At 39.1% G+C, this 15898-nt stretch overlaps 1 protein-coding gene across 3 annotated transcripts in view; it reads left to right on the top strand.

Moving 5' to 3' along the window:
* The first annotated feature begins 348 nt into the window (after window positions 1-348).
* Window positions 349-15898, top strand: part of BCL11A (BCL11 transcription factor A) — a 93190-nt gene continuing 77640 nt past the window's right edge. For all 3 annotated transcript variants that reach the window (XM_067565190.1, XM_067565191.1, XM_067565189.1), the window contains exons 1-2: window positions 349-556; window positions 6687-7016. In XM_067565190.1, the coding sequence (XP_067421291.1) occupies window positions 502-556; window positions 6687-7016 (385 nt within the window). In that variant the 5' untranslated portion in view covers window positions 349-501. The remainder of the gene's footprint in view (window positions 557-6686; window positions 7017-15898) is intronic.

Below are 15898 nucleotides of genomic sequence, written 5' to 3'. Positions count from 1 at the left end.
CCCCCCTGCGATCACTGTCCATTGGCTTGTCCTGGTCTCTTTTTCATGTCCAGCCCCTGATGAGTGTCCATTGGTGTTGCCTTCCTCTTCCCTCCTCCCCCTCTCTCCAGCTTGCCCTGCCCATGTTTTGTATGTCTCTGTCCATCCAGGCTCCTGACGTTCAAGTTCGCAGGGACGTCACGTCCGCACTTGAACTTGCAGCTCAGGGGGGCTTTTGCCATTTTTTTTCATCTCTCTCTCTCCTTCTCTCTCCCTCTCCCTCTCTCTCTCTCTCTCTCTTTTTTTTTTTCCTTGCACAAAAAAAAAAAAAAAAAAAAAAAAAAGCCATGACTGCTATCCCACAATTCATCTTCCCTGCGCCATCTTTGTATTATTTCTAATTTATTTTGGATGTCAAAAGACATTGATGAAGATATTTTCTCTGGAGTCTCCTTCCTTTCTCACCCGGCTCTCCCGATGTGAACCGAGCGGCTCACAAGCCACCGCAGCCACCAACCCACCATGTCTCGCCGCAAGCAAGGCAAACCCCAGCACTTAAGCAAGCGGGAATTTTCGCGTAAGTAACCCAAAGAGCAGCAACGTGCATTTATCGCGTGCCTCCTTCGCGCGGCTTATTTCGTGTTGAGAAGCGGAGAAAGCGGGCGAGGGGGGGGTTGGAAATTCACTAAACCTTGGCTCGGAATTCCCCCCCCCCATTAAATCACCTCGATCACTTTTCTTTTCTTTGCCCCGGGAGCATGCCCCCCTTCGCTCGCTCACTCTTCCTTCTCTTCTTTTGCATTCCCCCCCCACACACCTCGCTTTTATTTCATTTTTAAAAACATTGTTTTCTTTGCAAAAGAATTGCCTTTCTTACTTGGGGGGGGGGGAACCCAGCCAGGAGCCCAGTTTGTAGCGAGGTGGAGAAATTGTTCTTGCGGGGAGGGGGGGGGAGTGCAAAGAAATCCCTGCGGGAGAGACAGACTGGACATTGGACGCACAGACAGACAAGAGATTACGGGTCAAGTGGAGTGAAAAGAAAGTCCAGGGGAGCGTGGTTTTAGCTGAGATTCCCCCTTCTCCCGATCGGAACCTTGTTGCGTACGAGGGGGGCAGGGAAATGTCCCCCCTTTTGTTTCCGCTGCCAGATGAGGGGTGTTTGTCCCGCTCTCTCCCTGCGCCTCTTTTCCCTCCGCGGCGAAAGGGCAAAAGGGGCAGCAGCGGCTGTCCGGAGCCATCACTGCCTTTCCCCGGGGCTCCGCCACAATCGGACCTTCCCCCAGCCAACCGACTCATGCCAGCCTTCCCCCCCACCCCTCCCCTCCTCCCCCCAACTCCTGCTTGCAAACTTGGGCTGGTTGGCTCGGCTGCATGGAGCAGAGCGAGAGAGGAATTCCCTCCTCTCTCTCTCTCTGTCTCTCGCTTACTATTTTTTGGAAGATTTTCAAAAAAAGTGGAAGTGGATTTTGATTGGGAAAAATCTCGTGTCTGAATGTTTACAAGCACCGCGTGTGCGGGGAGCCTCCTGCCAACAAACAGAGACAAGAGCAAACCCAAGCAAAGCACACACACACACGCAGAAAAAACAAACAAACAAACACAAAACCCAACCAGGATCACGATCAAATTGAAAAATTACGCTCCCAGAGAAATTAAAAAAACAAAACAAAACCCAAAACTATTTGCAACAAAAATCCTCCTCCTCTTCCACCCTTCCCCTCCCAACAAAACACAAAAGCTGGATGCAAGATAAGCAAGCTCGCTGCATACACAACAAAAGAGAACTCAGATCTGGAGCGGCTGGGGGGGAAGACGAGAGAAAATATTTAATTTTTTTGGGGGGGAGGGGGAAGCCAAAAGATGCACGCTTGTATTTTATTTGATCTCCTCCCCAGTATTCCAGGTGTTTTTCTCCCCTCTCGGGGATGGTCCGTTTCAGGGCAATTTCTCTCCCTGCAAACAATCCTCTCTCTCTCTCTCTGTCAAAGTTTACAGTGCAATTTCCCCACTCACAGATGCATAGATATTTGGAGCAAGATTTGCACAGAGGCCGTTGGAGAATGTTAAAAAGCTTTGGATGAAACAGCTCCCGTAAAGGCGGGGGAAGCCCAAAGACTTGCATTCGTAAAGTTTTCTTTAAAATAAGCCACCTTGAGGTTCTCTCTTCCCTTCACTCCGCATGGTTTTAGTCATTTGCCACCAATTCTAAGGGCTTTTTGAAATGCAAAACGTTGTGTTGTATTATGTATTGCAACATAACTGTCACACTTCTGGAGGCACTGCTATCTTTTCCAGAACACGTTGCAGGAACCCCCACCCCCTCCGCGAGCTGCCGACGCTGGCGCAGGCACTGGTAACCCATGTTACTTTTAAAAAACCAATATGCCGGAGTGCATTCATCCTTAGGGTTTGTGTGCGCGCGTCTGTTCGACTGACTTGTCTCCGAATCATCGAAAGATTACATTTACATCCCCAAATCCTTCTCCAGTCCTGCTGGGTTTCGCCCTGCTTTGGCAATTCCGTATGTAATATACAGATACGTATTTAAGTTATTAATTTTTTTTTTTGCTGGCAGTCTAATAGCCATTTGGTATATTTCTCCCCCCTCCCCCCGTGAGATCTGGGGGGTTTATGGGAGGGAGGGGGAGAGATGTGGTTGGAGTTTTTTTTTTAAATGGTTAAGGCTAGGTTTGCATGTGAGTTTCAGTCGCTAGGAGGCAGAACAAGATCAAAAAAGCCCAACGAACTTGAACCTGACTGATCAGTTTCACCGCGTCCTTAATTCTCAGCATTTTCGTTTAGGAAGGAGGGAGTGAGTGGGTTTCCCCCCCTTTCTTCCTTTTTTTCCTCTTTCTTTCTCTCCCCCCTCCCCGTTTCTTTGTTCTTAATTTTGGCTAGTTTTATTGCTTGGAAGGAAACACTGACGCATGCCCTAGACCCGTACTGGAGGAAAGACCCCGCTTCTCTCTGCACATTTTTGGTTTAACACCGTCCCCATCCGTTCGAGAGAACGTGCGAAGGAAGCGGCCAGCGATTCTCCAGCACATGGGCCCTTCCTTTCCCCTCCCGCCCCCAGCTGCAGATTCATCAGTGGGCGTCCCAGAGGGGCTTGGGAAGAAGCAGGGCTGGCTGGGATCCCTTTCGTTCAGTCGCACCTTCGCACGGTGCCGTGACACATCCAAATCAAAGGCCCCCTCCACCCCCCAAGCTGAAAGACACTCGCGAAAGGGCAGGACTGCGAGGCTTCGCCTGCAGCTCGCGTGGCCGCGTTGCTTCTGTGACTTTGCGTTTGTTTTGCTTACTTGGACACATCTGCGTTTGTTTGGGTCCCCCCCCCTCCGGCCCGCCATCCACTCCGAGAGCGGCTCGGGTCTTTCCAACTCTCGCAGAGGCAAGCCCCGTGAGCAGGGAGGCTCGGGCGGGAGCCGAGCTGAGCTTGGCCCCCCAGCCGAAAGGGGAGAAGGCACCTTGCTGACTTGCACGTGTTTGCACAGAGGCTTCCGAGCCACGCTGCTCCCATTGTGCCGGCTGTTCACTCAGTCCTTTCCAAGTTCGCTTTCCCCTCTTGCCTTCCTTCCCTCACCGCGCTCTCGCTTTCTTTCTGGTTTAAAACACTAGCCACTAGTGCACATGATTAGCCATCATTTGTTTCCTTAGACTGTAAGGCAATCACAGGACACACTTGAAGGCAAACTTGGACTAGCCAGTCACTCTCTCTCTCTTTCTCCTCATTTTCTTTTTTGTCTTCTCAGCTGGACACAGCCCTGTCTGTGCCGGGCTATTTAGACGTCTCTGTCTTGCTGTATCCATATTGATACATTCCCCCTTCTCCCCCCGCCCCGCTTCCCCCCTTTTGTAACGCAGAATTCGTTCTTTTTCTTCCATTGCGTCCCCTCACACTTCTTTTGAGACAAAAACCCATTTAACTTAATATAGAAGGTGGTGTTATTTTGGTGGATGTTGGTGGGGAATGGGGGAAGGGCTTGAGAGAGAGGCTAGAAATACATGTTTATGGAAGGGCAATTTGCATTTAAAAATATAGACAAATGATGAGATACCCAGGAAGGGGCTTTTGATTGCCCCAGAATTAAAAGATGTATCCTGCAAATCGGTGCCAAGACCAGGTGAATTGTATTTTCAAATTTTCTTTGTGCATCTAATTTTTTTAAATAGCAGAAATAATAAAAACACATTTTGCTGTCTCTCAGTGCAGCAGAAGCCAAATGTTTTATAATGAACAGGGTGCCAGAGGTATTTCATACATTAGTATATAATTCTTGTTAATTAGAAATAATTTACGTTAAGAGCATAGAAAATGTTGAGGTTACAGGTTTTATATCTGTACATTTGATCATCTTGTTATTTTCCAGAACTTTGCCTCCTATAAAATTAATTAGGTGAAATGTGGAGGTGTAATCAGCAACCTCTGAATTACCACTTCATTTCCTGGTTTTGATTGTAAATCAGCCCAGTCAGTACTGTCTTTAGCAAAGTCTATTTTTGTTTAGCATTACTTTTAACTGTCTGGTATCTGAGCACAATATTCTCTTCCATTGCTAAATAATACCGACAATTTCAGAAACAAGTCAGGCCAAGGGAAAATATTACAATTGAGTAATTATTGTGCAAGGTTCCAGTCAAAAGTTATAAGGAGAATATCAATTTTTAAAAATGTTGTGTTACTGGAAACTAAAAGTTACAATTACTGTTTAACACAAAAATGTCTTTATTTGATACAAGTAAAAAGGATCTGGTGGAATGACTTCCATATTCAGTTACTCACTTTTTGCAAATAAAAAGAGTTGTTACTTGAGAAAATGAGGTAGACACAGAGACGAAACATTCCTGTTTCCTTTTCTGTGCCAGAAACATGTACATGCATGTTGTGGATTATCTTTTGGTCAGTAAGTTTAGAAGAAAACCCAAGTGATTAAGATATTGTTTTTATTAATATGAATATAACCTTCATATTCCTGTGGTTGACCTTATGTTAAATTAGGAGTAGCACTAGAGGCAAGAAATTATGGAATGTATCAGTGTGTCCTAGTTGGAGCTAAGGTACGGTAAGGTGCTCTTTCAATATTATTTTACACAGCACAACTGGGAGCTACTCCAGATCTTCCTCCTCAATATTCAGCCTAGGTAGGGTTGAAATAAATTTAACCTGAGTTCACTGGATTTTTGCAGTTTATCAAAATCTGTTCCAATATTCTGCAGTCAAATTAAAATCTATTTTTTGATTCTCTGTGGCTTTAAGTTCATTAAATGTGAAATTGGCAGCTCGCTAAAGAAGGTCAGACTGATTAACTGTTTAAGAGTAATATTCTGTCTCACTTTCATTAACTGGCAACAGTTTCAGGCATTCTATTTTTTGTAATGTCAGCTCGTTTTTGTTGTTGTTAGTATATGTATTATGATGCACAGGTAGAGAAATACCAACACTGTTTCTTTTTCTTTGCGAGGTTATAGCGTTGAATGCTGCATACATATTGCCAAGATATTTCAGTACAAAGTTAAAGAAAGCAAACAGAAAAGAAAGGCATGTCTGCCTTGTTATACCATCCATTGACTATTATGTGTACAGAAACAGTCTCATAATGAAGCTTTTTGGAGCTCATTCAGAAAATTAGTCAACTTTGACAACATTAGGCAAGGTATTTTAAGTTTAAAGAAAGGTCTTTTCACTGTTGTTATGAAATGTGGCATTCACCTGACCATACTTATTTTTATATGATGAAGACCACAATTGCTAACATATTCAGAAAAATTTAGAATAATATTCAGAATGACAAGACAAAACAAAACAAGAAATTAATTGGCTTATTTTCTTAAGTATGAAAAAGTATCCTGTTCACTTAATGTGTCTATCTAGAATTGCCAGTGAATTTGATTTTTCTGTATTTTCTGGGGGGTAGTTGAAAAGTATCACTATTTAGCTTCCTTATTTATCAATTTTGTCTTTTTTCCCTTGAACAGATCACGTTTTCAGTTTTTGAATTGGAAGCTACTATGTATGTTTTTGTGTATATAAACATACATACATAAACACACAGTACAGGGCTATATAACTCCTGTGTGTGTGTGTGTGTGCACAACCTATGTGGCCTGTAATGTGTATGTTCAGATATTTGCGTGCTCAGACACACATATCTAATTCACAGGTCAATATTTCAAAATGTATGACTTGGTTATGGAATATAAAGATACAGATATCAAGTCATACATGATATATACATGCACACACAGAGACATAAAGCTTCAGTCATAAATACACAAACACAAATAATATCTCTGGCAACAAAAAACAATATTGGCTTTTCTTCAAGATACTGTAGTAGGCTCACACTAATTTTTTCACAGCTGTTATTTTAATTTTTAATATTAAATCGTTCGTTCAAATTAGAACTTTGTCTAAATCCAGGAAGATAAATAAGATTGCAGTTTCCATTCCTACAGTTCTACATAAATATAGCTGCTTTCTCAAAATATATTCCCGATCAACACCGATAACTACATTTGCTTCTCGTTGGAATGATAACGTGCTATCTGTTCATGTAATGCAGGTTTAACTTTTTCACCCTATAAACATTCCATACACTGCATGGCATCCATGAACAGGGGGCTCAATACATTTTTATCTATCCCCACCGTCCCCTTCTTTTTCACAAGAGCTCTAATGATTCTCCTTTTTGTTTCTTAAATTGCAGCCGAACCTCTTGAAGCCATTCTTACTGATGATGAACCAGAGCATGGCACATTGGGAGCACCAGAAGGGGATCATGACCTCCTTACCTGTGGCCAGTGTCAGATGAACTTCCCATTGGGGGACATTCTAATTTTTATTGAGCACAAACGGAAACAATGCAATGGCAGTCTCTGCTTAGAGAAGGCTGTGGATAAGCCACCTTCACCCTCACCAAGTGAGCTGAAAAAAGCATCCAATCCTGTGGAGGTTGGCATCCAGGTCACACCAGAGGATGACGATTGTTTATCAACGTCATCTAGAGGAATCTGCCCTAAACAGGAACACATAGCAGGTAAATTGAAGCAAGCAGAAGCATTTACAAGTATATTTCCATGTTCAGTCAAACTGTAGTAATGTTCACAGTTGCAAAGTGCTGTGTCTGTCTTTCCATTCTATTCACCATGACAGCCTACATGTTAAATACCCTGTATTTCTGTTCATGTTAAGTACACAACATTTTTTTTCAAGTGGCTGTGTAGTTTTAAGTGGCTGAGTAATTCAACAGGCCCATGCAACACTAATGTGTATTTTTAACAGGGTTTGCTGGGATTCTGTTTTCTTAATTGTATATAATATAGTAGCTGTCTCCTAGTGTGTTGCCTATTTTAATTCCATATATGTGTATTTTACACCCTGCTGTGTTATACAGGATCTAGCTTTACAGTCCTTTGTAAACTCAGGGGTGAAAGAGTTAACTGAGCATCAGCTAGCCTTGGATCCATATTGTCTGTCAGCGTATGGACTGTAATTAAACACAGCCCCATGGCAAAGTGACACCACCGACCTTGACTTTAAGATGCCATTTTCGACTGGCCAGGCCAGAGTAGAGAGGGCAGTTGCTGAAGCGCACAGACATGCTTATTCGAAAAGTTTAAGGGCATGTTGGAAATTTCAAAAGGTTGGTTTGACAGGAAAGGCCGCTGTCTGCAGCCTGCCTCCTCAGCCAAATGATAAATGCTTCTCTGTGCTCTCTTTTGTCTCTGATGTGGTTTTGACAGATGTATCTTGATTTTGTTTGCGGTTTACACAACCACATGTCACCCGTACAAATGTCCAGGAGCGAGTTCTGTTTTGCACAACAAACAATATAAAAATGTAATTAAAAAAATGTAAATAATGTCATTCCCTATGGTAAATTTTTAACTGGAAAGACACTAAATATGTGAATGTCTCAGTGGCTGAGGTTAAAATAATTGAACTTAATATGCAAAAGAAAATCAGAGAAATACTGGAAGGCATAGTTGCTAAAATCCTTATAGTAAACTTGAACACCACCTATTGCTTGGTATTGCAAATCTCTTTAAATTATGCTTAATATATAATTATAAATATGCAATACTGTAGCTTATTAAAATCAACCAATGCCTGATCTAGTTTTATGGAAACATCAGTTAGGATAATACATTACTTATACCTCTGTTTTAATAGCCTAAAGGGTAGTTCAGTATTAGCAAAAGTACTGTACATAATCACATGATGTACTGGATCTTGTCTTTGACTTACTTTGGCCACAAAGTTAAACCATAATAGGTCAATAGGCACTGCGGGATTCAATGTGATTTTTTTTTCCTTCAACCAGTCATTAAAATCAAATGTGGCATTTATGTTTTTTGAAAGCTTTGCAGCTTTATAATGGCATATATATGTATACACACACACACACATATACACACACACTCATATAAAGGGTTAACTTACTGGCAAGCTGCATTTTGAAAGATGGCTTAAAATTTTTTCCAGCACATTCAACTTCTGTGCATGTAGGTTAAAGATTTTTTTCTAGAGTAGTATATGGCAGTGACCATTTCCATGTGCTGTCTGTGATTTGAAGGAAAATGAACAGAAGTGTAGGACATGATTAATGAAGCAAGAGCCTAGCGGAAGGGATTTGTAGTCTTCAGAGATCTGAAGCCATGCTAAATCACCAAATATGGAGTAACACTTGTGTGATGTAACATCGTATTTACATATTGAACTGCTCTGTTTAAAAGACAAAACACAGTATCTGTCAAGCAAGAATTAAAACCACACTTCTTGCCATGGTCTCAGATTGGCCATTCAGTCTAAGATACAACCACACCGAGGCGTTTAGAATTCTTTGCTTTAGTTTAGAATTCTACTGTTACAATTGTTGAACCATGTGGGCCAAATCCTGCCTGCTTTACTCGTGTAAATAGGGCGGCTACCATTAATGAGACTCCTGGCATGAGTTAAGTGAGCAGAATTTGGCCCTGAACGATGTAATGGTATTGTTAATTAGAAGAATAATATGTTTTTAACTGTCTCTTGTTCTTCTAAATGGTTCAGTAAGCTAAAGGCTGAATTCAGGGTATGTTCAATATACAACAGACATAAAAAAACCCTAGGAATCTGATGCTGCAAACCTTTACACATATACATAGTCCCATGCTGAAGGTCTTTACTCAGAAGAGTAGTTCCACTGAAGTCAATAGGACTACTCACAGAAGTAAAGACTACTCTTGTAATCAAGGGCTGCAAGATCCAGCTCCATTTATTTTCATGTCTGCTGTGCAGAGAGATTTTTGTGCAATTATGTTTAAACTTGACACATACTAGAAGTCCAATACTGTCTATATTTCTTGCACATTCAAAGCTCCAGCTGAAATCAGTGGGAGTTTTGGGTATGCAAGGAATGTAAGATCACTCCTAATTGTTTTCCGAGGAAAAATATATACAAGCTCTCCAGTGGGTGCACAAGTGATGTGACTCAGGTGAGATAAAGCTTTCATGCACGGATAATTATGAGGCCTTACAGTGGTCCTTTAATTTTTATTTAATATAATGTTTCCACACTAGGATTAGTCAAGCAAGAGATAGTTTTTTTTGATATCACAGAGTAAATGTCAATAGGTGGAATTCCCAGTGTCCGGCAGTGAAATTAATAGTCAGGGTCATTGAATAAGTTGTGGAGTTCAGGTATTTTGGAGGTCCCTGAAGTGAACCTCAGAAAACGAGTTGCTAATTCCAATATTTTATATCTGATTTCCTTTGTAAGAGTAGAAAGGAAACATTAATCATAAGAATGCAAAAGATATGTGAATATGTAATTTAAAAAAATAGGGCCAGTGTACAGGTGTTGACTGAATTGATTGATTCTTCATGATAAATGTCCAGAAAATCTATTTAATAACAATGTAAAACTGCAGCCAGTTAAGTATTCTTCAGAAAGAGGTTAGTGTAGTGTTCGAAGTTAGATATAGTTGCAGTAACTGCTTTGTGTGTCATTTTGCAGTCAATAATTTGGTGCATTGCAATAAAAGACCATTTTCTTAAGATAAGTAATGCTTAGGGCTCAGTGCACCCAAATAGAAGAAATAAAGCAGTCACTCAAATGTACAGTGAAATGATGTAAATTTTAACTGTTTCTAGGCCTCTTTTCACCCAAACCATTTTCCAGATAAAAGAATGCCTATAATATTAGGTGTGTACATGTATAGTATGCATACATATACATAAAATGTAGATACACACATGCATATATGTCCATTCTGTGTATGTGTGTATGTGTAGCTCTCACTTTGGCTTGATATAAAATGTTGAGTGACGATCCAGCGCTATGGCAGAAATGTCATAAATTTAATGAAAATTAATAGGATATGTTGTGTGGGTCCAGTGAGGCAGCTTTCATCAATATGTATGTCAAACATTCACCACCAGATACCAGCAGTCTGTGATTTGCAGTGAGTGCTATGGCTGGGGTTTAGTTATCCAGTGTCATATTTTACAATGGAAGAAAATATTAACTGAAGTACCTAGATATCAGTGAGTGTAAAACTACTGTTCACTTACTGAAAAGGGAAAAGAACTATTTATAGTCCATTGGTATTAGATTTTCATGTTTGTTGAATATATAAAGCTGTATGGATTAATGAAAGATTTTGGGGGGGGAGGGGAAAGCACCTTAAATACTACTAAACTTCACATTTATCTCATTGGAATGTTACATATATTCCTATTTATAAGTACGATTGTATATCTTGGTATACTGTGTATACTGTACAAATAGAGAAAGAGAGAGGAAGAGGGTTCACTTTGAGTGCCTGCCTCTGTTTTCTCCAATTGCCAGTTAGATACAAATCCAAAATAAGGAAAAGAAATGTAAGAAATACCTTTCTATTAAATAATCAAATGGAAAATGAACATATTAACTGATGGACCATGTACATTTAATTATTAGAATTCTCAGAATAGAATTTCTTTGACTTTTCTATGTGCCACAGAAATTCTCTTAGTACCCTACTAGCAATTACTATTGGAATTCTATGGTGTGTAAATTGCAATTCTTTATTATTATTTTTGTTTTGTTCTGGATACAAATAATTGACTACTCACCTGAATAGTGAGCATTGCATCTAAACAATGAGACAAAAGAAGCAAATGCACTAAAATAGCTAAAATTCTAACTGTACTTGTTCAATACAAAGGCTCAGAGCAGATAGTAATGGGCCGGACAAAATAGTTACAAGATTGAAAATTTATGAGGGCACTATCCAAAGACTCATGACTATGAGATTCTCAGTCCTGCATACAAGCTGTATTTGTAAATAAGACAGAGAAAGGTTGTGAACTGGCAGCTTGGATGTTTTGTCAAAGTACAATGTCAGAGAAACTCTCTTTAAGACAAATTGTAAATAGAACTGTCACAATGATTGCATGATTGAGCTACAGAAGTGTCTTTCAATTGTTGGCATTGTCAGAGGACTTTTGAAAGCTTAATTAAACACAGTGGTCTGTATGGCTGAGAAATTTACTTCTAGGAGGGAAAAAAATGTTAAAAATGTAGGCGATCCAAAAGTTGTTCAAATGTTACTTTTTCAGTGACACATAAAAGATTCCACTGTGTGTGCGTTTTCCTTGTTGCCTTTTATAAATAACAGTCTTGAAGAAGCATCTATGTGATATCAAGATCATCCTTTGTATGAGGTGGAGATTGTGTTAGTTTTTCTATTCCCTGCTGTTACTGGACAGTTAATGTAAAAATAGCCTTTTATTGGAAACACAAATATGTGTTCATTTCAAGTACAGAAGCAGAATGTAGGAAGTTTCCTTCTGATTTGGAATGATTATTCCAGGGAGGCATCAAAAGTGTTATAATTCCTAAAATTACCCCATTTCTTGTCTCCTGAAAATCATGTCTTTTAGTATAGAGGATTAGAAATATGTTTTGCATTCTTTCTTCTATTATATGTGACATTTAATTGTGAAGCTCACCATGGACTAAAATATCGCTGGATTCAAAATATTTGTGGTTGAAGAGCCAGCCTAGCAAGCATTAAGTTTAGCATAGATATGAAAAAAGTGCACATTAACATTACACGCTGCAAGCTTTGAAAATCGTATACTTAATAAATGTACGCCCTATGTAGCCAGACTAAACAGTAAAGACTGAAATATGGGAGCTGGGGTGGGGAGAGGGAGAAAGTGGTAAGTAAAAAGACCTTAACATTAGATTACAGAGAAGAAGTAGATTCTTTCCTAAATATTTCCATAATTTTGTAATGTACATTTAAAAGAGAAGGAAACCTTTTAGCATGCCAGAGTTTTGTACATGCAACCCTGAGAACGTGAATTCCCTTTTTATTCAATTCAAGTAATAAAGACAATTAAGGAGACTTGAGAGACTGGCAGGCGGTGTGAATTCAATCTCCATTTGTTTGTCTGCTCTCACTCTTTATTATATACAGAAAATTTTTGACAAAATTCACCCCAAGTTCCAATATCTTTTATATCCAGTAGTACCATCTTTGTGCAATAAAAAGGCATTTAACATCAAGCTGGTTATTGCCTGGCACATTGCCACTTTTTTAGCATGGGATCTAATCACTAAGGATCTTTAGTACCTTTCTGCTTGTTCACATTTCATTTGGGTCATGGCTATGCCAGCAATGTTGTTATTACAAAAGGTTTTTATTTTTTAACTTGGTGTACATTTTCAGTCCAGTTTTCCATCTAGGAGTTCTTTGTTGTATGTGTCAATTTGAGGGATATTGCAGAAGTTCATGAAATATGTCCAGACCATATAATTTAATAGATTAAGACCTGTATTGTTATTTGTAACATGGTTATAAAATTAAATGTTCCCCCCCCCTCAGGGGAAATAAGCATATTTATTTCATCCGAATATACACAGACATTGGAACTGATTGGAAGCAGGATTGGGCCCATGGTGGTCCATTTCAGTAAATTTATCATTGTGATTTACGATGTAGTTTTTAAAACAGTAGGCTAATCAGTTTATCCACAAACCATATTATTGCCGCCAGAATTGTTTTTCATCACAAAATGAATTTCCTTGGCCTTTAAGGCACCGATTCTGCAAGTACTTTATGTTTAATTTTATGCACTCTTTGAAGTCAGTGCTCACATGGAGAAAACTACATGTGCATAAATGCTTGGAGGAGCAGGGCCTCGGACTGCAGTTTTTAACATACACACAGACCAACGGCAAAGCTGAAATAAAAAGTACCTTCATTATTAAAGCTAGTCTGCTTTCTGCCAAACCCATTTTGAAGCCTTATAAACATCATCCTGTATTTCTAATCAGTGTTAATATGCACTGTAATCTGTATTGGGTTCATTGGAGTTTGTTTCCCAACCTTTACTAGCCAGCTGCACTGGCTGTGCATTTTAAAAATATTTGAGAGGCTTTTGCTGCTCTTAGAGGGTTAGTAACTTGGTGGCTGTGCCTCAGCTCGTTTGTCATTCTGAGATGGCATTGAGTTAAGTTGGCAAGGGAAAGGTTTGAGGGGTGGGGTGTGGTGAGGTCAGCCCTGATCCCAGCAGGGAATTTGTGTTCTTCATTTGCCTTTACAATAGGAGCATAGTTACTGTATCTTGGAGCAGCTCTCAGGTGTGAGCTCAGATGGGCGCATGTAAATGTCCTGTCAGATGCAACACAGGAATATAAATGTTCCCATACTACCACACTATAATAAAGCTGTACACAGCAAGCTTAATATGCAGCTAGTCTGGGGAATTGTATAAAACTTAGATGGCCTAGTGTGAATGACAACTGTGGAAAAATGTTCAATATGCCACAGATTCCATTCTTGCTTTTCTTTGATCTAAGGCAAAATGAAAAAATCCACTTCTTTCCTATCTCATTTTATGTAGCTGATTTATTCCTTCACCCAAAAATCCCCCCGAAAAACAAAAGTACACAAAGATTACATAATTGACACAGTGGAATTATTAGCAAATATGTCAATAATTAAGAGTATTTTCTTTTTCAAAGTATTAGCATCTATTGATTTTTAATACTTGATATTGTTTATTTTGCTTTCCTTTTTTAAATTTCTCTATCTATACTTGATTGAAACAAAGGAAATATAATTAACATATATAGTCAGCTGCAGTCTCCTTTACCCCCTATTGTGAAATCAAGCCAGGCTTTAAATCCAGAGTAACTGAGTCAGTATTCACAAGGTTTCATTTGCACATTCTTACAGGTTCACAATTTAAGTGCCATTAAAATGTATATTTCTCAGCTTAGGGATGTTAGAGGATTTTTAATAATGTGTTCATTTAACAGAGTCAACAGCTGTCAGAACCAGTTGTAGGTAAATCTATGAAATGTACAAAGAAAAATACAGGTTTCCTGAAACAAAACACTTGAAACAAATTGGCTGCCAAAAAGCTGTTGAGTTCTAGGTTTGCAGATAGTGCACAGAAGTGTTTCTTCTCTGTGCTCCCTCTGGAGACCCATGTGAGCTTGTCTGATGCAATTCTATTGGAAGTTTTACTTGAACAGGTTGCTGTAAAACTAACACCTTTCCACATTGGAAGGGTGCACATAACCAGCCTGCGATCAGGTTTTTTGTGTTTTACTAAATAGATAAAATACCAAGGTTTAGTGTGATAGACACACATACACACATACATTACTATAATAATGTAATAACTACATCGAGGAAATGATCAAGCTTAATCTTCCTGTGAAATAACTGTTGGGGAGAGGGAAGCAACTCCACTACTAAACTGTGCCTTTACAGGTAGGCATTGTCAGTATGTTATTTAAATCTGAATAGCTTTAGTCATTGAATTCACATTGGAATACTTAAACATGTACGTTGATGAAGGGATACCTGGGGAGATTTGGTCAGTCAAAAACAATGAGTTTTTGTTGGCATCCTCCCTGTTCTCAACATAAATGCTGAACAATCACACCTACAGTTTGATCTTAGCTTTATCTAAAACCACTTTTCTGATTAAAAACTTCTAACCAAATAAAGAAGTATTGTTAAATAACAGGGACCTGAAGAACATTGGCACTGGGGGGTGTGTGTGTGTGTGTGTGTGTATAAACATAAAATAATAAACTCAAGTTCTAGCACACTACCCAGGAGGAAGCAAGGAGTCTAATTTAATGTTCATCATTTGCTCAGTTGATGTAGTAGATAATGAAATGCAAACAAAACAAAACAAAAAACCAAAAAAACCAAAACTGCCAACCCCCGCTTCCCCAAAAAAACCACCCCGCCAGTAAAAATTATAGCAATTAATTTGCTATCAAATAAAATGTGAACTGGTTATACTATCAACATCACAGCAGGTGCATTGGACACTGCCATGTTGGTTTTGTTGCAATTTGGACTTTGAGTTTATTTCTTCTTGGAGAAAAAGAATGATCAGCTAAGGCATTTGCACTACCCTAGTTCACATAATGGGTACGATGTATTTACTGTTTGGGTGTAATCCATGGCTTTACACCATTTATTTATCAGTAATTTTTTAAAAATTGTTTTATCGAAAGGAAACACAATGTCACATCCTCATTCTCTGCAAATTAGTTAAAATAATTATTTGTATTAGAAAAAAGACTGTTACCTCCTGTGGAATTCTTTAAAGGCTGTATTATTTAATAATAAACTGTATACCGTCCTATGTTAAATTTGTGTTATGTTAGAAAAAATCAATAAGGAAAAATTAAATTCTGATAGTCTTGGATCTTTGAAAACAACTGCTGTCCTTTTAACTAAAACATTTGAGGAGCTTCAAAGAGTATGTATTTCTTCTGATCTTAGAGCTGTGTGACTGGTAGCAAGAAAAAAATCTTATTCTACATACAAGTGGATTGCTTAACAAGTCAGCACAGACACATACTTGTTTGTACAATAGAGATAAAAATTCCTGTATAAAAATAATTCAGTTGCT

The sequence above is a fragment of the Emydura macquarii genome, unplaced genomic scaffold, assembly GCF_026122565.2.
Source record: "Emydura macquarii macquarii isolate MOO-44397 ecotype Brisbane River unplaced genomic scaffold, CSIRO-AGI_Emac_v2 contig_2676, whole genome shotgun sequence".
In the NCBI taxonomy this organism is placed as follows: domain Eukaryota; kingdom Metazoa; phylum Chordata; order Testudines; family Chelidae; genus Emydura; species Emydura macquarii.
This window is presented reverse-complemented; position numbering and strand designations above follow the sequence as displayed.